At 33.6% G+C, this 25,786-nt stretch overlaps 2 protein-coding genes across 2 annotated transcripts in view; one reads left to right on the forward strand and one right to left on the reverse strand.

Annotated features, from left to right (window-relative positions):
• The window catches only part of LOC141297542 (pancreatic secretory granule membrane major glycoprotein GP2-like), a 34,393-nt gene extending 26,175 nt beyond the window's left edge, over window positions 1-8,218 (forward strand). Inside the window, 1 exon segment of the mRNA XM_073827962.1 lies at window positions 8,148-8,218. Within this exon segment, the coding sequence (XP_073684063.1) occupies window positions 8,148-8,218 (71 nt within the window).
• A 6,119-nt stretch (window positions 8,219-14,337) lies between these two features.
• Window positions 14,338-25,786, reverse strand: part of LOC141297544 (dedicator of cytokinesis protein 1-like) — a 26,296-nt gene continuing 14,847 nt past the window's right edge. The window contains exons 2-4 of the mRNA XM_073827963.1: window positions 23,003-23,168; window positions 19,840-19,991; window positions 14,338-15,223 (exon numbers count right to left, since the gene is read on the reverse strand). Coding sequence (XP_073684064.1) covers window positions 15,128-15,223; window positions 19,840-19,991; window positions 23,003-23,168 — 414 coding nt within the window. The 3' untranslated portion in view covers window positions 14,338-15,127. The remainder of the gene's footprint in view (window positions 15,224-19,839; window positions 19,992-23,002; window positions 23,169-25,786) is intronic.

Genomic DNA, 25,786 nt, shown 5'->3' on the forward strand with positions numbered 1-25,786 from the left:
AAACAAAACATAAATATTAGATGAAATACTTGGCTACTAACTGAAATAAAACAAGTTGAAGTACTAAAATAACCTAAACTAAAACGGAAATAAAAAATAAATCTAAATTTACATGTTTAAGACAACATATAAATAAATAAATAAATAAATAAATAAATATTGGGTCACTTGTTGCCCTAAAAATAAATAAATAAGTGAATGAATAAATGAATGAATGAAAAATAAAAAATAAAAAATAAAATTTAGGACGACATAAAAATATATAAAACAGTAAATAAAACACATAATTTTCCTTTCAATCCTATTCCATATGTTTCTTTTTATTATTCAGTGATGTTATAGTGAACTAAAACTATAACTATTAAAAATATACTGAAACAAAACATAAATATTAGATGAAATACTTGGCTACTAACTGAAATAAAACAAGTTGAAGTACTAAAATAACCTAAACTAAAACGGAAATAAAAAACAAATCTAAATTTACATGTTTAAGACAACATATAAATAAATAAATAAATAAATAAATAAATAAATAAATAAATAAATAAATAAATATTGGGTCACTTGTTGCCCTAAAAATAAATAAATAAGTGAATGAATAAATGAATGAATGAAAAATAAAAAATAAAATTTAGGACGACATAAAAATATATAAAACAGTAAATAAAACACATCATTTTCCTTTCAATCCTATTCCATATGTTTCTTTTTATTATTCAGTGATGTTATAGTGAACTAAAACTTTAACTATTAAAAATACTGAAACAAAACATAAATATTAGATGAAATACTTGGCTACTAACTGAAATAAAACAAGTTGAAGTACTAAAATAACCTAAACTAAAACGGAAATAAAAAAAAATCTAAATTTACATGTTTAAGACAACATATAAATAAATAAATAAATAAATAAATAAATAAATAAATAAATAAATATTGGGTCACTTGTTGCTCTAAAAATAAATAAGTGAATGAATAAATGAATGAATGAAAAATAAAAAATACAAAATAAAATTTAGGACGACATAAAAATATATAAAATATATATAAAAATTTCCTTTCAATCCTATTCCATATGTTTCTTTTTATTATTCAGTGATGTTATTGTGAACTAAAACTATAACTATTAAAAATATACTGAAACAAAATGTAAATATTAGATAAAATACTTGGCTACTAACTAAAATAAAAAATAAATCTAAATTTACATGTTTAAGAAAGACAATAAATAAATAAATAAATAAATAAATAAATAATGGGTCACTTGTTGCCATACAAGTAAATATATTTTTTTAGTTTGACACAAAAAAAAATCTATCAGTAAATAAAAATATATAAAACCGTAAATAAAACACAATTTTCCTTTCAATTCCATTCCATATGCATTTTTTTTCAATCAGTGATGTTATTTGGAACTAAACCTATAACTATTAAAAATACTAAAACATACATATTAGATTAAATAATTGGCTTTGAACTGAAATGAAAGTTGATGTATCAAAATTACTCAAACTGTAACTGAAATAAAAAATAATAATTTAAATTTTGCTTTGCAGAGCTACAACACGAGCCAGACAACCGACAGTTTTGAAGGTTTCCAAACAGCTGATGTCATTCTGGCTTTGGGCCTCCAGACACACAATAAAAAGCACTCAGATAGATATATAACAAACTCAGAGGTCCGCAGACATCTGAGCTCGAGCAGAAGCCTTCCAGGAGGTAAACTTGAGAAGCATGTGTGTTCATTAAACTGCCTTTAGTACAAGAGCATGAAGTTCTGCTCCTGTGCAGACGAAATATTTACTGCATATATTGATTAAACATTAAGTTTGTTCTTGAATTTTGCAGGATGAGTGTTTGCCTTAAGCTATTAATCACTGCAATAGAACCTTCCAGAACATTTTGCAAAATAAACACAATCCCTTTAAATGGCACAAAAATAAAAATAGCATTAATAACCCTGGAAACAGAATCAAACTATAAATAAACCGCTATGGCAGCCAAAATGCCTATAACATTATCTCTCTGCTCCAAAACCTAGTTAGCTGCCTTTTAGGATGTGAATGCAGGCAACATCATCATTGATTCTTTCTATTTTGACGCCAATGTTAATGCTGCCAATACAACGCATTACTTATCAGTCATTTATGAACATTTGCTGAAATCACCCTCAGGTCATCCAAAATGTAGATGAGTTTGTTTCTTCATCAGATTTGGAGAAATGTAGCATTACATCACTTGCTCACCAATGGATCCTCTGCAGTGAATGGGTGCCGTCAGAATGAGTGTCCAAACAGCTGATAAAAACATCACAATAATCCACAAGTAATCCACTCCAGTCCAGTCCATCAATTATTGTCTTGTGAATTAAAAAGCTGCGAGTTCTTAAAAAAAGTATTGTGTTTAGAGCCAGACTTTTTCACTTGAGAAAGCAATTTTAGCTGGAAACCATGATTTGAAGTCAAAAATGTGTTTTAACGGATTTGTTTCTTACAAACACAGCTTTTTGCTCCACAAGATGTTTATTGATGGACTGAAGTGGTGTGGATTATTGTGATGTTTTTATCACCTGTTTGGGCTCTCATTCTGACGGCACCCATTCACTGTTAGGATCTATTGATGAGCAAGGGATGTACAGGTGCATCTTAATAAATTAGAATGTCGTAGAAAAGTTCATTTATTTATTCAACTCAGATTGTGAAACTCGTGCAGTAAATAAATTCAATGCACACTGAAGTAGTTTAAGTCTTTGGTTCTTTTAACTGGGATGATTTTGGCTCACATTTAACAAAAATCCACCAAGTCACTATCTATCTCAACAAATCAGAATATGGTGACATGCCAATCAGCTTAACACCTGCAAAGGTTTCCTGAGCCTTTAAAATGGTCTCTCAGTTTGGTTCACTAGGCTACACAATCATGGGGGAGACTGCTGATCTGACAGTTGTCCAGAAGACAATCATTGACCCCCTTCACAAGGAGGGTAAGCCACAAACATTCATTGCCAAAGAAGCTGGCTGCTCACAGAGTGCTGTATCCAAGCATGTTAACAGAAAGTTGAGTGGAAGGAAAAAGTGTGGAAGAAAAAGATGCACAACCAACCGAGAGAACCGCAGCCTTAAGAGGCTTGTCAAGCCAAATCGATTCAAGAGTTGGGGTGAACTTCACAAGGAATGGACTGAGGCTGGGGTCAATGGATCAAGAGCCACCACACACAGACGTGTCAAGGAATTTGCCTACAGTTGTCGTATTCCTCTTGGTAAGCCACTCCAGAACCACAGACAACATCAGAGGCGTCTTACCTGGGCTAAGGGGAAGAAGAAATGGACTGTTGCCTAGTGGTCCAAAGTCCTCTTTTCAGATGAGAGCAAGTTTTGTATTTCATTTGGAAACCAAGTCCTAGAGTCCGGAGGAAGGGTGGAGAAGCTCATAGCCCAAGATGCTGGAAGTCCAGTGTTAAGTTTCCACAGTCTGTGATGATTTGGGGTGCAATGTCATCTGCTGGTGTTGGTCCACTGTGTTTTTTGAAAACCAAAGTCACTGCACCCGTTTACCAAGAAATTTTAGAGCACTTCATGCTTCCTTCTGCTGACCAGCTTTTTAAAGATGCTGATTTCATTTTCCAGCAGTATTTAGCACCTGCCCACACTGCCAAAAGCACCAAAAGTTGGTTAAATGACCATGGTGTTGGTGCGCTTGACACGGCCAGCAAACTCACCAGACCTGAACCCCATAGATTCTCTACGGGGTTCAGGTCTGGTGAGTTTGATGGCCATTGTCAAGAGAAAAATGGGAAACGAGACCAAAAAATACAGATGAGCTGAAGGTCACTGTCAAAGAAACTGGGCTTCCACACCACCTCATCAGCACCACAGACTGATCACCTCCATGCCACGCCGAATTGAGGCAGTACATTTGACAGTGTAATTAAAGCAAAAGGAATCGCTACCAAGTATTAAGTACATATACATTAAATGAACATACTTTCCAGAAGGCCAACAATGCTGCTGCAAATGTTTTTTATATTGGTCTTATGAAGTATTCTAATTTGTTGAGATGTGTGAATTGGTGGGTTTTTGTTAAATGTGAGCCAAATCATCACAATCAAAAGAACCAAAGACTTAACCTACTTCAGTCTGTGTTTGCACTGAATTTATTTAATACACAAGTATTAAACTTTTCCACCACATTCTAATTTACTGAGATGCACCTGTAATGCTGCATTTCTCCAAATCTGTGAGTGAGTACATTTTTAGTTAATTTTTGAGTGAACTACTCCTTTAAGATGCCACCTAGGCATCTGTGTTCAGAATGCAGTGAGGCAGCTCTCTAGGTTTTGTAGCAGAGCTTCTAAAACAAAGACAATAAGACATATTTTTCAAGGTAAATTCCATGTGCGATTGTGTGGGATTGTTTCGGGTTGTATTTCTGTACCCTGGGATCATCAGGCTCTCCAAACCTCAGTCTCAAGCTGAGCTCTCGCTGGAAATGAGGGAATGGACAGATAACACAGAAATAGGCCTCGGCTCTCCAAGGACTCAGTCCACCTGCTGAGACGGTGAGATCCGCAGTGGAAACGAGTCTGTCTTCGCTTTTCTCACCGATCTGCTGCCGTAATGGGACTTGCAATAAAACACCACAAGGTGATCGATACCTGCAAGACAAAGTAAAATCTACAATGTCAGACGCTCATAATTCAGCACCGATACAGAGGGAAAACTGTGTGAGCACAAACTGTTCAAATTAAAAGATTAATAAAACCATAAGCAATATTTATCTAAAATGACATACAGTACAGCTGGAAAACAAAAGAATAAAAATGAGTGCAAACAAACTGGAACGACAGTGTTTGCACCTAAACCAAGCACTAAAATGCATTGAAAACCCTTTTAAAAACACACTGCATCATAAAATTAAGTTTGTCAGCATTTACTAATTAATTTGATCCCCTGCTGATTTTGTACATTTGCCCACTGACAAAGAAATGATCAGTCTATAATTTTAATGGTAGATTTATTTGAACAGTGAGAGAGGCAAAATAGGAATTTTATAAAAGTTATATTATGATTTGTATTTTAAAGAGTAAAATAACTATTTGACCCCTTCGGAAAACATGACTTGGCGAAACCCTTGTTGGCAATCACAGAGGTCAGACATTTCTTCTAATTGGCCATCAGGTTTGCACACTTCTCAGGAGGGATTTTGTTCTACTCTTTCTTCCAGATCCTCTCCAAGTCTTTAAGGTTTCGAGGCTGACGTTTGAGAACTCAAACCTTCAGCTCCCTCCACAGATTTTCTATGGGATTAAAGTCTGAAGACTGGCTAGGACACTCCAGGACCTTAATGTGCTTCTTCTTGAGCCACTCCTTTGTTGCCTTGGCCATGTATTTTGGGTCATTGTCATGCTGGAATACCCATCCACGACCTGTTTTCAATGCCCTGGCCCTTACGGTACATGGCCCCATCCATCATCCTTTTGATGCGGTGCAGTTGTCCTGTCCCCTTAGCAGAAAAACACCCCCAAAGCATAATGTTTCCACCTCCATGTTTGACTGGGGGGGATGGTGTTCTTGGGGTCATAGGCAGCATTCCTCCTCCTCCAAACATGGTGAGTTAACTTGATGCCAAAGAGCTTGATTTTGGTCTCATCTGACCACAACACTTTCACCCAGTTGTCCTCTGAATCATTCAGATGTTTATTGACTTCAGACGGGCCTGTACATGTGCTCTCTTGAGCAGGGGCACCTTGCGGGCACTGCAAGATTTCAGTCTTTTATGGCGTAGTGTGTTACCAATTGTTTTCTTGGTGACTATGGTCCCAGCTGCATTGAGATCATTGACAAGATCCTCCAATGTAGTTCTGGGCTGATTCCTCACCGTCCTCATGATCATTGAAACTCCATGAGGTGAGATCTTGCATGGAGCCCCAGACCGAGGGAGATTGCTTGGCGATGTTCTTGTAGCCCATTCCAGCCTTGTGTAGGTCTACAATCTTGTCCCTGACATCCTTGGGCAGCTCTTTGGTCTTGGCCATGGTGGAGAGTTTGGAATCTGATTGATTGATTGCTTCTGTGGACAGGTGTCTTTTATACAGGTAACAAGCTGAGATTAGGGTCACTCCCTTTAACCCTCATACCGTAAGCTGGACAAATGTGGGCAAAATAATTTTAATTAATTTTTTAAAAATACTTCCCTTGATCTGAGTGGTACAAGACTTGGTGACTTTTCCTAAGTTTGCTACCTGAACACGCAAAAAAAAAAAAAAGACTCGATTCTACAATGTTAAGTGGGTGAAAAAAAAAAACTCCTTAATCCCGTATTCGTGGACAAAAATGGGCACCCATAGGAATGAATGGGAAAAACTGTAATTCAGAGAATTTTTTTTTATTTTTGTCAAATAAAAATCAGTAGATCCAATACAACGCATATATTACATACACAAAAATGAAGGGGTGATCCTGTACAACCTTCTCAACATGGCAACAACTCACACTCACACACACACACACACACACACACACACACACACACACACACACACACACACACACACACACACACACACACAAACACAAACAAACAATGCATTCAATGAGCCTATAACAGAGCTGGAATTTTTTTTTATTTTTATTTTTTTATAAAAACTCACTCACACATACAAACATAAAGACCCAGGAATTGGCACCAATTAGTTTGAGTTATTGAAATTTGATGTTCTTTCTTTCAAATAAATAAATAATGATTTACTACTTTGTCTTTTCCTTATAGCATGGTCATATATATCTAAGCATATTTTGGCATCTTTGTATAGTCTCACCTAACACAGATATATATTTATTAAAATTACAATTTTAAGTTGTGATAAAGTAAAAAAAATTAAGAGGTCAAATTCATCATAACAGTGGTTCATAGAGTTCAACCTATATGCAGCAATTCAGTACTGCAGCCATCTAGTGGTTATTGATATTATTGTTTTTTTTGTTAATTTTATACTAACATAAGACACCAGATGTCACCAAAGTCACTTCATCTTTAGGTTTTAACTCTCTGAACTTACTGGAATGATTTTTTTAATTAAGATAATTAAATATTAAATATAACATAAAAATAAGCATTATTTACATAAAAAATATGGTACTTTTAGAGGTAAATAAATTCAAAAATACCCCCAAAATAAAAAAAAACACCATAAATTGATAGATTTTATTTTATCGAAGATAGTGATATAACATTTATTGAACACAAATTTTCTGATCACACCTGAGACCTCTGTGCCCACATTTGTCCACAAACACGGGATTAAGGGCTGTAAAGTCAATACGGTATTAGGGTTAAGAGAGACACTGTATATATAATGGAATCCATAAATAAAACAGCCAAATCAAATCCCAAATGTATTCAAACATTTAAAAAAAAAAAATCTTTAATTGAAATAGTTGAAAGAAAATATAAATTAAATAATAGCTGAATTAAAAAAATTACTAAAAAAAAAGAAATATATATAATCGAAGTATTGAGAAAATCGCCTTTAAAGTTGTCCAAATGAACTAATCAAACATTACGTTTTAAAATATTTACAGTTTTTTATATATATATATATATATATATATATATATATTTTGACCCATACAATGTACTTTTGGCTATTGCTACAAATATATTTGTGCTACTTCAGACTGGTTTTGTGGTCCAGGGTCACAAGTGTCTTGAAATACAATGTCTAAACAATGCTTTGATGTGTAGTAACTGTAGAATAAGGGTAATAATTGATGATGGGCAATGAATTATTAGAAAATAGTGCAAAAATAAAGCATTACAATCTCGGTTGTGCATTATTTTCTAACAATTCAACGTCTTGTCATCAATTATTCCTTACATAATGATGATAATAAGTAAATATAGAAGTAAATAAATGCATACCATATATCAGTAAATAAATGAACAAGCGTGCATCAACCAGTGGTTAATTTCAGGGAGAAATGTGAGCTGGACAGATTTAGTGAGATTTATATTGAAGTATAAAAGGTGAATTTGGGTCTGTGAGTCATTTATACAGATGGATGGCCAAAGTAGGCCAGTTCACCTAAATTTGACCCAGAATTACATAAGCGAGTTGTTTTTTGCGTATGTGTATCTGTACACAGACGCAGTTTATGGGAACGCTGCAGATGAGGTTCAATGGAGGATGTTCCCTTCCAATCAGAGGCGGCTGTGATAGACCGAACCACAGGGACCAAACACAATCACAGTGAAATATGGATTCAATTTAGCCTTCGGCCCCTCCTGTATGAATATATATATATATATATATATATCAGTTATATTAAAATCAGCACAGATTTTACAGCACAAAGTGATTCATAGAAAACAGCAAAAGAATTTCAATAAAGGAGAATCAAAGCATCTGCCGGTAACAAGACGTTTATACGGGTCGACGTCTGAGACGGTTAGCATGCGGCTTTGGCCTAAGCTTTGCTTTTGCATTGAAATGATTGTTTATTGTCAATCAAAAGTGAAGGCAATACATTAAGCGCTGGCATAGTCAATCTGCCGTGGCAGGACATCATTTCACACTGACTTATGGTCTGTTATTGATTTCCGGACCAGAGATGTTATTTCAGCACATAAATGACACTGGGTTTGTTCTCCACATTTATTTCACTCCTGGCCTCATAAATTGCTTAAGCAAATGCAATCATCTTTTCTCACAAGGTGACGGTTTCATTACCTGTGATCTGATACATATAGCGAACACACTTAAAATGAGGCACAAAAGATTTCTGGGGACGAACAGAAATGGATGTCTGCCACAAGATTCAGTCAGCCTGAAGGATCTGAAAAGAGTTATATAAGAGTTGTCTATAAATGACATGAGCAGATTGGTTTAATTCCTCTCAAAGATGGTGGATCCAGACAAAATAACAAACACAATCACCATATTTTGGACAAGAAAACAAGATTACTCTGATTTATTTAAGATACTTTTGAGGTATTATAATTTTCATTAATATTTTTGAATTTGTTATTTTTGCTGATGTTTTAGTTGTTTTGTTGTTAATTTTGTCTATATAATTCATTTTTATTTCTGTTTTAGTTTTAGCTAGCTATTTTTGCACATCATTTTAAACTAAATAAAAATGAAAAATAAAGTTGCCTTTCTATATATTAATATTTTGAATTTGTTTTTAATTTTATACTTTTCATTTTTATCTTAGTTGATTTTTTTGTCATTTTTATTAGTTATTTTTTATTTTATTTTATATTTATAAGTTTTATATTTCAGTTTTAGTTTGTTATTTTAGTACGTCAAGTTAAACTAAATGAAAATAAGAAATGTTATTACTAACTTCTCAAAAACTTGCAAAGACATGCAATTTGGTTCACTGTACTATATAAGAGTTGTCTATAAATGACATGAGCAGATTGGTTTAATTGCTCTTGAAAGATGCAATCCAGACAAAATAACAAATACAATTACCATATTTAATACAAGTATTACAATTTTCATTAATATTTTTTAATTAGTTTTTTATATTTTCCAATTTTATTTTTGATGATGTTTTAGTTGTTGTTAATTTTGTCTATATAATTCTTTTTTTCTGTTTTAGTTTTAGCTATAACTATTTTTGTATCATTTTAAACTAAATGAAAAATAAAACAGGTTTTCATTTATTTTTAAATATTTAGGTATTATTTTTAAGTTTTTGTTTAAAGTAACAAATATTTGTAATTAGTTTTTATTTTAGTTGGTTTTTTTGTCATTTTTATGAGTTATTTTGTTTTTAAACAAGTTTTATATTTCAGTTTTAGTTTGTTATTTTAGTACGTCAAGTTACACTAAATGAAAATAAGAAATGTTATTACTAACTTCTCAAAAACTTGCAAAGCCATGCAATTTGGTTCACTGTACTATATAAGAGTTGTCTATAAATGACATGAGCAGATTGGTTTAATTGCTCTTGAAAGATGCAATCCAGACAAAATAACAAATACAATCACCATAATTAGTACAAGAAAACAAGAATCAACAAGACACTATTGAGGTATTACAATTTTCATTAATATTTTTGAATTTGTTTTTTATATTTTCCAATTTTATTTTGGATGATGTTTTAATTGTTTTGTTGTTGTTCATTTTGTCTATATAATTCTTTTTTTTCTGTTTTAGTTTTAGCTATAGCTATTTTTGTATCATTTTAAACTAAATGGAAAATAAAACAGATTTTCATTTATTTTTAAATATTTTAGGTATTATTTTTAAGTTTTTGTTTAAAGTAACAAATATTTGTAATTAGTTTTTATTTAAGTTGTTTTTTGTCATTTTTATTAGTTATTTTATTTTTAAGCAAGTTTTATATTTCAGTTTAAGTTTGTTATTTTAGTACATCAAGTTAAACTACATGAAAACACCAAATGTTATTAGTAACTTCTCAAAAACTTGCAAAGACATGCAATTTGGTTCACTGTACTATCCAAGGAGCAAAACATATTAGTTTTCACTGAGATGCATGGGACACAATTGGGATTAACTGAGTTAAGTTATTTTCTGCCTCTGGTTTGAATAGAAAGTTAAATTAATTTTGCTGCCACTGTTGTATTAGGCCTCAATAATTCTGTAATTAACATGAAGGAAAAACAACTGACAGTCCAGCAGGATATTTTCCCAGCATCCTCTAATAAACAACAAAGTCATTTGTCTCACGGAAACATATTCTGCTAAATGAATGCAGCTATACTGCTCAATGAAGCATAAAATATAACTTTGTGTTTATTTCGGTTCTAACAGCAGTGTGACTAAAGTGATACCAAGTAAAAAAAAAAAAAGAAGAAGAAGAAAAAAAAAAAAGAAAGTATCTTTTGAAGAAAAAACTAAGCTACTTATCTGAAGCTCAGCCTGGAGACTCTGATTGAATTTGATCATGAAATGCCTGAATATGACCTTTCCTTTCAAAGGGAATCTTCAACTGCATTAATCAGGTTAGATGTTGATAGCATACCGTGGGAAACTGGCTCAGTCGGGTATAATGTCATGACGTGTCTGACGCCGTGGGATATTTCTGTGACTTTTTATCTCGTTCTCTATAATTTCACACGTTCTTTGGTTCCCAGTAACCCAGCAGCGCCATCTCAAACACACATTTACATCTGTTTTAACTTTAAACCAAACCATCGCTTCTGTCTAAAGTGTGAGTCCATAATAACACCAGTGAGAAAGTTTATCAAAATCCACCCACATATTTGTTTAGAACTGTTTTGGCTTGTAAACGGTGCTTGATCTGTGCAGATTTCTCTCCTGATTCAGACATTCATGCATTTTGCACTGGAGAAAGCAATATTATGGATTCATATTTTAGCCAGAAGCAACAATAGCTGCAAGCAGCAATTACTGGGGTTCAAGCCGGTAAAAAAAAAAACATTATGTAGCAAGCCTTTTTTTTTTGCATACAGGTAATTTACCATAGAAATATCATGTTTTGTAACATTTATGAAACATTTAGTTTTGTGAAGATTTCAGCTTTCCTTTAGGTTTTATAGGATTTTGGCTAAATTCAAACAGGCACTTTTTTTTAATGACCCTGTTATAGCTTTAAAAATTTTTGGATAATTTTTGGCCTAGAGAGTCAAGAGAATTGTACTGCAATGCTTTTTCCGGATTAACTGAAAAACCTAGGACTAGTTAGCAAAAGTAGTTTTTTTTACGTCTTTTTAATCATTTAACAAATTATTTGATTGACAGCAGTGGTTTCTAGAGGCAAAGTTGTCCATAATGAGGAGTTCTATCATATATGAATATAAAACTGTGCGATGTGCAATCATTTATGCCCTTGAAAAGGCAGTGGCAGACTGTTCAGACCGTTTCAATCGGTTAACTTTGTCTAACAGATGCACAAACCTTGTCGGCCAATGGCAGCCATGTTTTTTGTTCACTTTGGAACAAGACTGTGCACATCGATTTTCATGTTGATAGGACAAATAGTTGTTTTTTCCCTATTATAGCACCACCAAGTGGTCAAGCTCCATGATGTTTTTCCTGTGACCTCAGATTGAGCTCTTACATAAGTGTTCAGGAGTTATAGGCATTTTATTAAAAGTGGCCCTGCCAGGTTTCAGGTCTGCACTGGTTTGGTTCTGATTGGGAGGAAAACCTAGGACTAGTTCGCAAAAGTAAGTTTTTCAAAAAATGCAAAATACCCCAAAATTTTGCCAGGCTCATGATCAAATCGGTGTGCATGCATTTTGTCTGGCGTGAGCCAAGGAGTCCAACGACTTGAGACACTTGAGCCTGCGACTGACTGTTTTGGAGTTACAGTATGAATGATTTTGTACTTTTGACCGCTGTAGCAACCCCGTCTGGCCAATTGGGGCAAGACTTGGTCATGTTGTCGGCAGTGTGATTACTACCATCTCTTCAAGTCTCTATGAGTTATGGTTTGGTCTGCACGATCAGTTTTACACAGAGATCACTGATCCATGACCAGCGAAAAATACGCTTGAACCCCTAAAAATGCCTTAATGATGGATTTGATTCTTACAATCATGCAGATTTTGGCTTTAAAATCTAATTAATTGAGGTACTGGAGTGGTGTAGATTGCTTGTGCTTTTTTTTTTTTAGCTGTTTGGACTCTCATTCTTACGGCACACATTCACTGCAGAGGATCCATTGGTGAGCAAGTAATGCAATGCTACATTTCTCCAAATCTGATGAAGAAACAAACTCATCTACATCTTTAATGAGCTTAGAGCGAGCACAATTATGAAATTCCTAATTTGATGTGAAATAATCCTTTAAAGAAATTTAAAATGAAAAACAAAAACACTTTCATTGCAGAACCCAAAACGTTCTGCATGCATTGACATGAATGACCCATGTAACAAACACCAGACAAACAAGCACCAAAACCCAACCCAGTGTGATGTGAACAATTTGCTGTTTTTAGCAAATTTAAGCAATTACTTGATCAGAATCACACAGGAAATCAGTTCACTGAGACTAAACCGGTAATTCAGTCTGGATGTGCTTCGAAAGTGACCTTGAACATTGAAAACATGTTCTCCAACATATTTACTCCCTCAGCTCATACAAGATACTGCACTGATTATGCATGTATGAGTCAATGCAAGGCTTTGCTGTTTTCAAAACCTTTTTAGTAAAGTGAAAGCTGGCCGTCTTTATGATGCAAACATGTCCGCCGCTTTTCACAATCAATGTCATTGAGATTCAGCTCCACGCTGTACTAAAAAGCTCAATGGCAAACATAGCTTTTTAAGTTCCAAGGACTTGATGGCTGAACTTTCTAATCGGTTTCAACAATTCAGCGATGAGTTAAAGGAACCGTATGTAGGATTGTGGCCAAAACTGGTACTGCAATCACTTTCAAAATACTGTAGAACGGTGTATCCCCTCCTGCTCCCCCCTCCTGACTCCAGGTTGCCAGCTAAGCTGCAGGAGTAGGCTGCTACAAGGAGCTTCCAACGGCAAGTGACGAGTCCTACACAGTAATTTGTTTTTCTTCTGTTAATTATGTTTATGCTTCACAAGAGATGTTTTGCGAAGTAATTATGTATCGCAAAAATTTACAGATGGCGATTAGCCAAATATTTCGTAAAGATGTACTGTAATACCACAATTCAGTCGGAACATAGATTGTTTTCATACCCTGCAAGTGGTGCGATATAAAGCTTTTTATGAACGCATTTAGCACAGGCGACCGTGGAAAATCCACTGTGTACGGAAGCAAAGTTAGCCAAACATAGATGAATCTTACCTGTCCAGGAGAAAATTAGCACTGTTGGCGTCTGTCTTCAAATTCTTCTCCGTTTTCAGCCGTCTCCATCTTTCAAAGGCATCTCCTATACAAATCCTTGTTTTATTTCGCACTTTGTCACGACGTATTTCGGATTCATAAACAGGTCTTTTAGGTTTCGTAACGTTATACATGTTTTATCTGACACGTTCGTAACTGCAGCTGAGCTGGCAACCCGGATGACGAAACTCTACTGACTTCGTGATTGGTAGATAGCTGGAGGGTGGAGCCTCAGACCAAAACACAAAATGACAACAATAACATCAGTTGAGGGCTGCAACTCTCACTTTTAAATGACAATATCCTGCAGGACCACTGTTGTCAGTGATATAAGTATTTGAAATTAACATGATTTCTTAATGTTTAGTGACATGTCAGGGCCATTTTATGATTAACTGACATAAATTTCTTACATACGGTTCCTTTAATAGTGAACTCACCTCAGACTTGACAGCAGAGAACCTTACTGTATAATGTTATTCTGACAAAACTTGATAAGCACTAGATTAATTCACATCAAACAAGAGGCACTTTACAAATACATTGAGTTTATTCAGAAGTCAGTAGTGGATTTGGAGCAGTCAATGTTATCGATATGCTTTTATGTGGTTTAAACGCTTGATTGGTACAATGACTTTTAGTTGTTTTCACTCCAAATGAGAACAAACAACAACAATGACACAAAATGATGATACATGTAAGAATAACTTTACTGTCCCTCTCTTAAGAAAATCAAGCCCTTTTTGGATAAAAATGCCAATTTTTATAAACGGCAAATGCAAAAAAAAAAAAAAAGGATAAAATTTACTTTCAAGAAAACAATAAAATAAAATCATATATACAAACCTCTGTACATAAATGTGTATATATTGAGGATAAAAATATGATGTAAAAATGAGAGCAAGAGAAAACTTTGATTATGCGACACCGAAGTGGTTTGAATTGGTCACGTGTCTCGACGATAATGTGCAGAAGAGAGCAAACCCTCAATTCATCTCAAGTGGAGTTTTAGCAAAACATGCACCATCTGCCAAAAATACCCAGAATTCCCTGACTCCAGTTACACTGCATCTATATTTGCTGTCGTCTGGCGAGGAGTCAGCTGCTTTTCTGACGCCCGGAGTGATGTGAAATAGACCGCGTCTCTGAGGTTGTATTGTCACTCGGGTAGAGGCTCTGAGCGCTGATCCGGCGGTGGACAATAATCAGCCGTTATGAGCGGGGCTGAGGTGAGGTATTCATCATACCATACTGTCAGGGACGTTGACGGAAAATCGTTGGAAGAGGGCCGATGCGGATGTCTTCGTTTGGCGACGGCTTATTGGACGATTCCCGAGTCGATGGAGGTCTGCTTTCGCGTGGTCTTTGGAGGGGGTGGAGGAGGGGTCTTACTGGGTAATGGAGGCGGAAGGTGCTGAAAAAAAATGAGGAAAAGACAAGTTTTTAAAACACTTCATTTAAGCATTCATTCTTCATTACATGAGCCACTGTAGAGATGAAATGCTGCTACTTGTCAATGCTAAACACTTTACATTGCTAAAGCGCTTCCTTTCTGATTGAAGTATTGATATGACAATGACATATGAAAGCAACAGAACTAATGAATGTGTGACCCTGAGCCATAAAACCATTTAAAAAATCCACTGAAAACTTTCCATTGATGTATTTTGTTAGGGTAATTGGCCGAAAATCAGGAATCTGTGGGTGCAAAAAAAAAAATTTTTTTTGAGAAAATCACATTTAAAATTGTCCAAATGAAGATCTCAGCAATGCATATTACTAATCAAAAATTAAGTATACATATATTTACGATAGGAAATGTACAAAATATTTTCATGGAACATGATCTTTACTTAATATCATAATGATTTTTGACATAAAAGATTTTATGACCAATACAATGTATTTTTCTCTATTGCTACAAATATACCCATGGTTTCGTTTTATATATATATATATAAAATATTTTGTCTAATCTCTAACTTTGAGCTGTAATAATAGTGATAGAGACTGAGTAAAAAAATAATCTAATGTCTTTATGACAGTGATATATGAAAGCAATCAAATGAATAAATTTGAACACAATTTTATTACTTTATTTTTATTATAAATAAACAAATGTGTTCCTTTTCAAATACTATAATAATATTTTTTGTATATTTTTATATTCTATTTTTCTAATGTCTAACTTTAAGCAGTAATAATAGAGTGATAGAGATTGAGTAAATAATATAAAATAAATCTGTGATATTCTGGTCTCTTGATATGCCATTTATATATGAAAGCAACAATAAATAAATGTATATAGTTCCTTTTCATATAATAAAAAAAATCTCTAACCTTAAATAACTATGAGCAATAATAATAAGAGTGATAATGATTGAATTAATAATCAAGTAGATGTTATACTAATAAAATAAAAAAGAGGAAAAAGTTAAAAAATATGAACATTTTATATACACTAACATTCAAAAGTTAGTGTTCAGTTTTTAAAAAATAAATTATTATTTTAATTCAGCAAGGATGCACTGAATTTATTTAAAGTGACAGTATCGCGTTTGAATATATTTCTATTTCAAATAAATGTTGTTCATGTTTCCACCAAAAAAATAAAAATTAAAAATTAAAGAAATGTCTATCGATTTCTGTAAACTCAACTTTGCATCACAGGAATAAATAACTATTTTAAACTATTTTAAAATAGAAAACGGTTATTTAAAATTGCAATAATATTCCACTGTTTTTACTTTTTTTTTTTTTTTCAAATACATGCTGCCTTGTTGGGCATAAAAGGCTTCTTTCAAAAAAATCTAAACAAAATCTTGCTGACCTAAACTTTTGAACATTAATTTGTAAAATTAAGAATATTTTACAGCCAGTAGTCATCAAGCTGTTTCAACCTTTAACCATAGTTTGACGTAACTTCCAGCAGCTGCAGAGAAGTTCAGGTTATGGGTTAATTAAACAGTGTCTGGGATTTTTAAAGTAAAAAACCTGCAGAGAGAAAGAGACGAGTCAGACTCAGAGATGAGCAGCTGATCAAGGGCACCTTTAGCCACTCTGGTCAAGCTGTGTGTGATCGTCACACACATCCTGACCCCCTCACATGCTGTTCATTCAGACAGTCACACATCTGCTGTGTGATTGGTGTGCAATCAGCCTGAACATAATACTACACTTCTTCTGTTTGTTTTGGATCTGAAGGCAGAACAACAGAAACAAACTTTATAAAGGAGTAGTTAACTTCCAGAACTAAAACTTATAGATAATTTACTCAACCCCTAGTCATCCAAGATGTTCATGTCTTTTTTTCTTCAGTTGGAAAGAAATTACTTTTTTTGAGGAAAACATTTCAGAATTTCTTTTTTCATATAATGGACTTCCATGGTGCTGTGAATTTGAACTTCCAAAATGCAATTTAAATGCAACTTCAAAGGGCTCTAAATCTCAGCTGAGAAGGAAGGGCCCCATCTAGTGAAATGATTGGTTATTTTCTATTTAAAAAATACAAATAAAAAATGGCATTCTATATACTTTTTAATAGAGGTCGACCGGTGTATCGGTTTTGCCGATTAATCGGCACCAACAGTAGATGGCGAAACGGCAAAAATCCATGCCGATAGTCCAACCCAAATGTTTAATGTCATGATTGTTACCATCTATTTGCATTTATTTATATCCAGCTGATCACATTAATGCATTTGTTAGCCAGCAAGTTGCATATTTAAAGCTACTGACATGAGAAAGCAAACTGTGTTCATTCAGCCGACAGAAATCCTACCACATCACAGAGTGCGATCATTAAATACATCAAATCTGTCCCAAATTGATGTAAATAAGACATAAAACTTCATCGTGGGCTGGAAGATTGTGCATATTGTGCAATTTTTAGCAAAACTTTTCTCTTTATCTTTTTTGCTAATTTCAACATTTACTGATATTTTAAACGATTAAGTTGCTTTTGTTAACATTAATGAGCTATAAACCAACTTCATTGCTCAATATATAATTAATATTAATACATTTTCTTACAAAGTATGGTTTAGTCCCTTAGTAGACCACTATTTTAGTTTCTATTCAGTATCCATTATAAAAAATGATCAGTCGATTAATCGGTATCGGCCAGTGTGGTCCAACCTAGTTATCGGTATCGGTAAAATACAATATCAGTTGACCTCTACTTTTTAACCTCAAATGCTTGTCTTGTCTAGCACTCCCTGTATTCCGGTTCAATACAGTTAGGGTATGAAAAACTCCCATCTCATTTTCTCCAGAAGATCAAACGAACTTTTCAACTATCGGTTATCGGCAAAAATCCATGCCGATAGTTTTTCCGGGTTGCATCTGTTGCTGAAGCGGCTGAGACATAAGACATATAAAACATAAGACTTCACCCTGGGCTGGACGATTGTGCGTATTGTGCAATTTCTAGCAAAACTTTTCTCTTTCTGTAGAATAATTTTTCTGGTTAATGTGTTAATTTCAACATTTACTGATATTTTTAAATGTTTAATTTGCTTTTGTTAACATTAATGAGCTATTGACTAACTTGAAAGCTCAATATATAATTAATATAAATTCATTTTCTTACAAAGTATGGTTCAGTCCCTTAGTAGACCACTATTTTAGTTTCCATTCAGTATCTATTTTAAAGACTATCGGTCGATTAATCAGTATCGGCCAGTGTGGTCCAACCTAGCTATCGGTAAAATACAATATCAGTTGACCTCTACTTTTTAACCTCAAATGCTTGTCTTGTCTAGCACTCCCTATACTCTGTGTATTCCGGTTCAATACAGTTAGGGTATGAAAAACTCCCATCTCATTTTCCTCAGAAGATCAAACGACCTTTTCAACTATCGGTTATCGGCAAAAATCCATGCCGATAGTTTTTCCGGGTTGCATCTGTTGCTGAAGCGGCTGAGACATAAGACATATAACATAAGACATAAGACTTCACCCTGGGCTGGACGATTGTGCGTATTGTGCAATTTCTAGCAAAACTTTTCTCTTTCTGTAGAATAATTTTTCTGGTTAATGTGTTAATTTCAACATTTACTGATATTTTTAAATGTTTAATTTGCTTTTGTTAACATTAATGAGCTATTGACTAACTTGAAAGCTCAATATATAATTAATATAAATACATTTTCTTACAAAGTATGGTTCAGTCCCTTAGTAGACCACTATTTTAGTTTCCATTCAGTATCTATTTTAAAGACTATCGGTCGATTAATCAGTATCGGCCAGTGTGGTCCAACCTAGCTATCGGTATCGGTAAAATACAATATCAGCTGACCTCTACTTTTTAACCTCAAATGCTTGTCTTGTCTTGTCTAGCACTCCCTATACTCTGTGTATTCCGGTTCAATACAGTTAGGGTATGAAAAACTCCCATTTCATTTTCTCCAGAAGATCAAACGACCTTTTCAACTATCGGTTATCGGCAAAAATCCATGCCGATAGTTTTTCCGGGTTGCATCTGTTGCTGAAGCGGCTGAGACATAAGACATATAACATAAGACATAAGACTTCACCCTGGGCTGGACGATTGTGCGTATTGTGCAATTTCTAGCAAAACTTTTCTCTTTCTGTAGAATAATTTTTCTGGTTAATGTGTTAATTTCAACATTTACTGATATTATTAAATGTTTAATTTGCTTTTGTTAACATTAATGAGCTATTGACTAACTTAAAAGCTCAATATATAATTAATATTAATACATTATCTTACAAAGTATGGTTCACTCCCTTATTTTGAATAGTAGACCACTATTTTAGTTTGAATTTTAGTTTTAAAAACTATCGGTCGATTAATCAGTATCGGCCAGTGTCGTCCAGCCTAGCTATCGGTATCGGTAAATTACAATATCGGTCGACAACTACTTTTTACCTCAAATGCTTGTTGTTTCTAGCACTGCCTATATTGTGTATTCCAGTTCAATACAGTTAGGGTATGTCGAATTTTTGTTCTGGAAGTGAACTTCCCCCTTAATGGCTTTTTAACCAATAATGATCATGTAAAAATACCCGCTGGTGTGGCAGTGGAGGAGGAGGCGTGGTCGGACTGGCCAGGTCTGAGTTGTCCATCAGATTTCCATAGTCGCCCATGCTGCTCTTGACAGGAAGGGGGGGCGGAGTCTCGCCTTTATCTCCATAACCCGTCCCATTCAGCTCTAGATCTGCAGAGAAACAAGACAAAGCACTGCTGAGATCAAATTAGTAATGCATGACATTTTTACCTGTGCCTAAATACTTTAAACTCATTGTAAATCTGTTGTTTTAGGAGGCCTGTGCAGTGATTCTAGCACAGAGATGACGACATGCGGTGCAAATGCAGAATTCAGACAGTGGGCTGAACCCATGGGAGAGTAAACACCTTTGCAAAGCTTGAATCCATTACACAGTTTCACAAGCGGCGAGTGGGAGACCAGATCAGACATGCTTTAATGTGAGTTATTTAACACCTCTGCAGCCTCCCAGAGTCCTGCGTTTCACATCACAGCATTACGTTTGTGTGTCATCAGACTGCAGCCTGAGACGGAGCACATAACGTCAGCAAACGTGGCATATTTTGGGGGTTTGGTTTGGTTTGGTTTAAGGTGGGAGAAAGTTTGATTGTATTTATATTCACCGGCTGTTACATGACAGATATGAATGAAACATTCAACAACATAATAGTATAAATGCAAAAACATCAGGAGAAGTTCATAACCAGAACAAAAATTACAGATAATTTACTTATCTCCTTGTCATCCAAGATGTTCATGTCTGTCTTTTTTCAGTCGTGAAGAAATTCTGTTTTTTTTTTTTTAAAGGAAAACATTTCAGGATTTTTCTCCATATAGTGGACTTCTATGGTGCCTGTGAGTTTGAACTTCATAAATGCAGCTTCAAACAATCCCAGCCAAGACAGAAGAGTCTTATCTAGTGAAACCATTGACATTTTATATACTTAGAATACGATTAACCTCAAATGCTCCTCTTTGTATAGCTCCGGTTCAAGTTAGGGTAGGTCAAAAAAACTCCCATTTTATTTTTTCCAGAAGATCAAACGCCCTTTACAAAAAAGGTAAAACAGCGATGTAGGACGATTTCGAAGTTGGAAGACAAAATTAGATTTTTGACCTACCCTGACTGTCTTGAACTGGAATACACACAGTACTCGCAGAGCTAGACAAGACGAGCATTCAAAGATTAAAAAGTATATAAATTGTAATTTTTTTTTTTTTAGAAAATAACTGATCGTTTTGCTAAATAAGACTCTTCTTCATCGGCTGGGATTTTGAGCCCTTTGAAGCTGCATTTAAACTGCTTTTTGGAAGTTCAAACTCAGGGGCACCATAAAAGTGTAATATATGAAGAGAAATCCTGAAACGTTTTCCTCAAAAAAAAAAATTTTTTATGACTGAAGAAAGAAAGATGAATATCTTGGATGACAAAGGGGTGAGTAAATGATCTGGACATTTTTATTCTTGAAGTGAACTTCTCCTTTAAAACAAATACATTCAACTTAGACAAAATGCAAGACTATTTCAATTGTAAATGTTTTTCTGAATCCATAAATAATTCCTTAAAAATTTGTCCTAATAAAAACTGCTCTCTCATAACTATAAAATTTGGGAAGACCAAAAACATTTGTTTTCTAGAAAAGTTGGTAATGTGGGAAACAAATTACCAAAGCAAGTCATTAATTTTAATGAGGAAAATGATGGAAAATTTGTTGTTTATAGAAAGAAAAATACTGTAAAAGGTTTAATACATTTTTAACAGCTAATATTACAGTTAATATAAATAGTATGGAAATTACAACACTATGCAATTACTACATACACAAAACGTTAAAAGTTTGGGGGCAGTAAGATGTTTTTCAAACGAAATTAAAAGAAAATATAAATTAAATTGATTAGAAATTAAAGTAAAGAAATGGATAATGTTACAAAATTTCAAATAAATAGTTATTTTGAACTTTCTATTCATCAAAGAACATTTTGAAATACATTTAAAATGTATTCAAAATACACTGCAGTTTAAAGTTTGGGATCAGTAAGATTTTAAATGTTAAAAAAAAGTATTTTCTGCTCATCAAAGCTGCATTTATTTCATTAAAAAATAAAAAACATTAATATTGTGAAATATTATTGCAATTTCTAATAGTGGTTTTCCATTTCAATTCCTGTGATGCAATTAGGAAATTGATGTTGAAAACAGTTTCAGTGTGTATATTGTTACAAAAGATTTCTATTTTAAATGAATGCTGTTCTTTTTAATGTTTTATTCATCAAAGAATCATAAAACAAAATAATATAATAAGCAGCACAAATGTTTTCAACACTGATAATAAATCAGCAGATGATTTCTGAAGGATTGTGAGACACTGAAGACTGAAGTAGTGGCTGATAAAAAAAAATCTGCTTTGCATCACAGAAATAAATTATATTTTAAACTATATTAAAATAGAAAACTGTTATTTTTAATTGCAACAATATAACTTTTTTCTGTATTTTTAATCAAATAAAAGGAACTTTGATGAGCATAAGAGAGTCCTTTAAAAAACATTTAAATCATAATTTAAAACTTTGAACAGGAGTGTATATTCAAATAGATTTTTTTTTTTTTTAATTTTAATATTTCTACTGTATTTTCAATCAAATTAACTGGTAAGCCTGAGTAATTTTCAAGGACAAAAAAAATCTTAACAACCCCAAACTTTTAAATGATCATGTAAATCAGACTGAACAACTGGAATAATTATCAACAACTCTATTTGTTCCAACAGCTAAAATATGATGAATTATGTTGATAAAACCACACCAGAGGACAATGTGTGATGCCAAAATTCGTTCTGCTGCATTTCAGCAGATCAAAGCCAGGTTTCTTTTATGTAGCATTATTTAAAATATGCAGGTGTTCAGATGTGTGATTAGATATCCCGATACTGATTTTCTCATTTTTACAGCAGGTTTTTAAGCTTCATTTATTCAAATGATGTCAAAATGTCAGTTCTTGATTTTAAATGACATACGACCGTTTTGAAGTGTTTTTCTTTTTGTAAATTTAAGTTGCTGTTCTCTACTGTAAGTGGACGGAGCTTCCTTGGCAATGTTTGCTTTGGCAAAATGGGCCCAATTTCATCAGGTTCGAAATAAAACTTGAGGGGAATCTGGCAGATTACTGTGTAAGTATGACATACTGGATCCAGACAGTAAGCTGAACTGCAGTTTGGCCCGGGGCGTGATGGGAGGTGGGACGCTGGGCGCAGACGGGTTGGCAGGGGCTCCCGGAGACACCGAGAGCCTTTTCTCACCCAGCAAGTTGATCACCTGACTCTTCGGCCTCTGGGGCCTCAACGGACTGATCTGGAGAGAGAAAATGCAACAGAGTAAAGCACACTTTTCTGGAAATCACTAATGAAAGGTTTCCATAAATTATCTAAATAGGACGACTGTTCAAAATGTGACCATGGAATAGAAACTGAAATGGATGGATACAATGATAATGGGGGGAAATGAGTAAAAGAGAACAGCCATTCAAACAGTTCAGCTCCATTTACATGAGCATACAGGTTTATCAAATGCATAATTCAGCAGGCTTATGAATTATTCCAGTTGTAAATGACCATCATTAATGTATGATCAGTAGAATAAACTTCTAAAGCAGGATCCAGGCAGCCAAATAAGTCATTCTGTGTCACCCTGAGCTTGCCGACACATTTTAACCTGCTTGTTTGCAATAAATCATCTACATAGGGCGTAATGCAAAATTTACATTTAGGTGACGCCAGTTCAAATTTGAGCAGGTTTAGTTTTCGTATCATGACAAAAATGAGATTTGAGATTTTTCATATTATTTGAGTGAAGTAACATTTATGCTAATGTGATAAATGCTGAAAATGTGCATTACAATGTAATGCAATTTAAATAGATTAAAAAAAAGAAAATTAAATATTTATAAACGCATCTGCAGGATTAACTGCTGGTCAGAATTGTCAATGAAATTCTTATAAATATTTTAAAAAAATCATATTTTTTACAAGAAGATATTCTTTGGCAAAGTAGTTTTTCATTTGCAATAGGAAAATAAAATGAATAAAAATATAAAATTAAAAATACATGTATACATATATATATATATATTTAAAATTATTTTTTCATTATATATTTTATTTAACATTTATGCTGATGTGATAAACGCTGAAAATGTGCATTAAAATGAAATATTTTTCAAAGGAAGACATTCTTTGGCACCAGATTAAAAACTTAAACAAGAATAAAATGAATTTAAAAAATAAATAAATAAAACTTAATAATAATACATTTGTTTTTATTTTAATTGTAAATTTTATAATTTATTTTAAATAGCTTTTTAATATATGTCAGAAATTAAAAACATTTATTTCAAGTTTCATAAAAAAGTTATATATCCACAAAACCAGTTATATAGGTCAGTTTTTTAAAATTAAGATATATACATCATCTGAAATCTGAATAAGCTTTCCACTGATGTATGGTTTGTTAGGATAGGTCAATATTTGGCCGAGATACAACTATTTGAAAATCTGGAAACTGAGGGTGCAAAAAATCTAAATATTGAGAAAATCGCCTTTAAAGTTGTCCAAATTAAGTTCTTAGCAATGCATATTACTCATAAAAAATTTAGTTTTTATATATATGGTAGGAAATTTACAAAATATCTTAATGGAACATGATCTTTACTTAATATCCTAATGATTTTTGGCATAAATGTAAAATCGATCATTTTGACCCATACAATGTATTGTCGGCTATTACTACAAATAAACCTGTGCTACTTATGACTGGTTTTGTGGTCCAGGGTCACACACACACACACACACACACACACACACACACACACACACAAGCACACACACATTTATATATATTAACCATAAAAAAGGGATCGTTAAAACCAGACGGGCTTGTTATCAACATGACAGATTAATTGAGCAGTAAATCAGATTTTTCAGCTCTTGCTTTATCAGCCAAATGTAAATTGCAGAGGTCAGCGGCCTATAGAAAGGGTCAAGGTCATTATGATGATTTATAAAAGACAAACTACGCAGAAGGTCCAGGGCTGAGTAATTATGTGTGCTCGTTTTTCTTTATTCAGAAGGGGCGAGGTTACGCGCTTCCCTCACGATGTCGCATTAGTCAGTGAAGTCAAAGAGGCTCTGAACGGGTCAATTTATTCTTATTACGCGCTGTTTGTTCTGGAGCTGCTCGAGTGCATTTGGTATTCATATTCAAAGAGCTTGAAGAGACTCACAAGTGCAGTTTCAGACGCCTGCCTCATTTCACACACAGAAACAAAAAGATGAAAAGGACTGCTCCAGGAACGATTCATTAAAATGGAAAGCAAACAAAAGTCTTTTGGTTTACACCGCATCCAAATCATGTGAATATCACTACATTTCTGGGAAACTGTCATTATATTTACTATTAGTACTTAGTAATATTGTGAATTAGATTTGGTTTTTGTATTTTCAGTTTTTAATTTTAGTTAATTAGTTGTGTCATTTTTAAATATTTCTATTGACGTTTTATTAACTTTTTAGCACTTTAAATTGCTTTCTTTTAGTTAGTTGACAATGCAATATTTTAATGTATTTATTTATTTATTTTTTACATTTTTAATGTAAGTCTGAAGTAGCATGGGTATATTTGTAGCAATAAGCCCAAAATACATTGTATGGGTCAAAAAAAAAAAAAAAAAAAAATCCCCAAAAATCATTAGGATATTGAGTAAAGATCATGTTCCATGAAGATACTTAGTAAATTTCCTACCATAAATAAATCAAAACTTAATTTTTGATTAGTAATATGCATTGCTAAGCACTTCAGTTGGACAACTTTAAAGGTGATTTTCTCAATATTTAGATTTTTTTCCACACTCAGATTCCAGATACTCACATAGTTGTATTTTGGCTTATTCAGCTTTCAGATCATGTATAAATCTT

This window comes from Garra rufa, chromosome 22 (assembly GCF_049309525.1).
Source record: "Garra rufa chromosome 22, GarRuf1.0, whole genome shotgun sequence".
Taxonomy (NCBI): domain Eukaryota; kingdom Metazoa; phylum Chordata; class Actinopteri; order Cypriniformes; family Cyprinidae; genus Garra; species Garra rufa.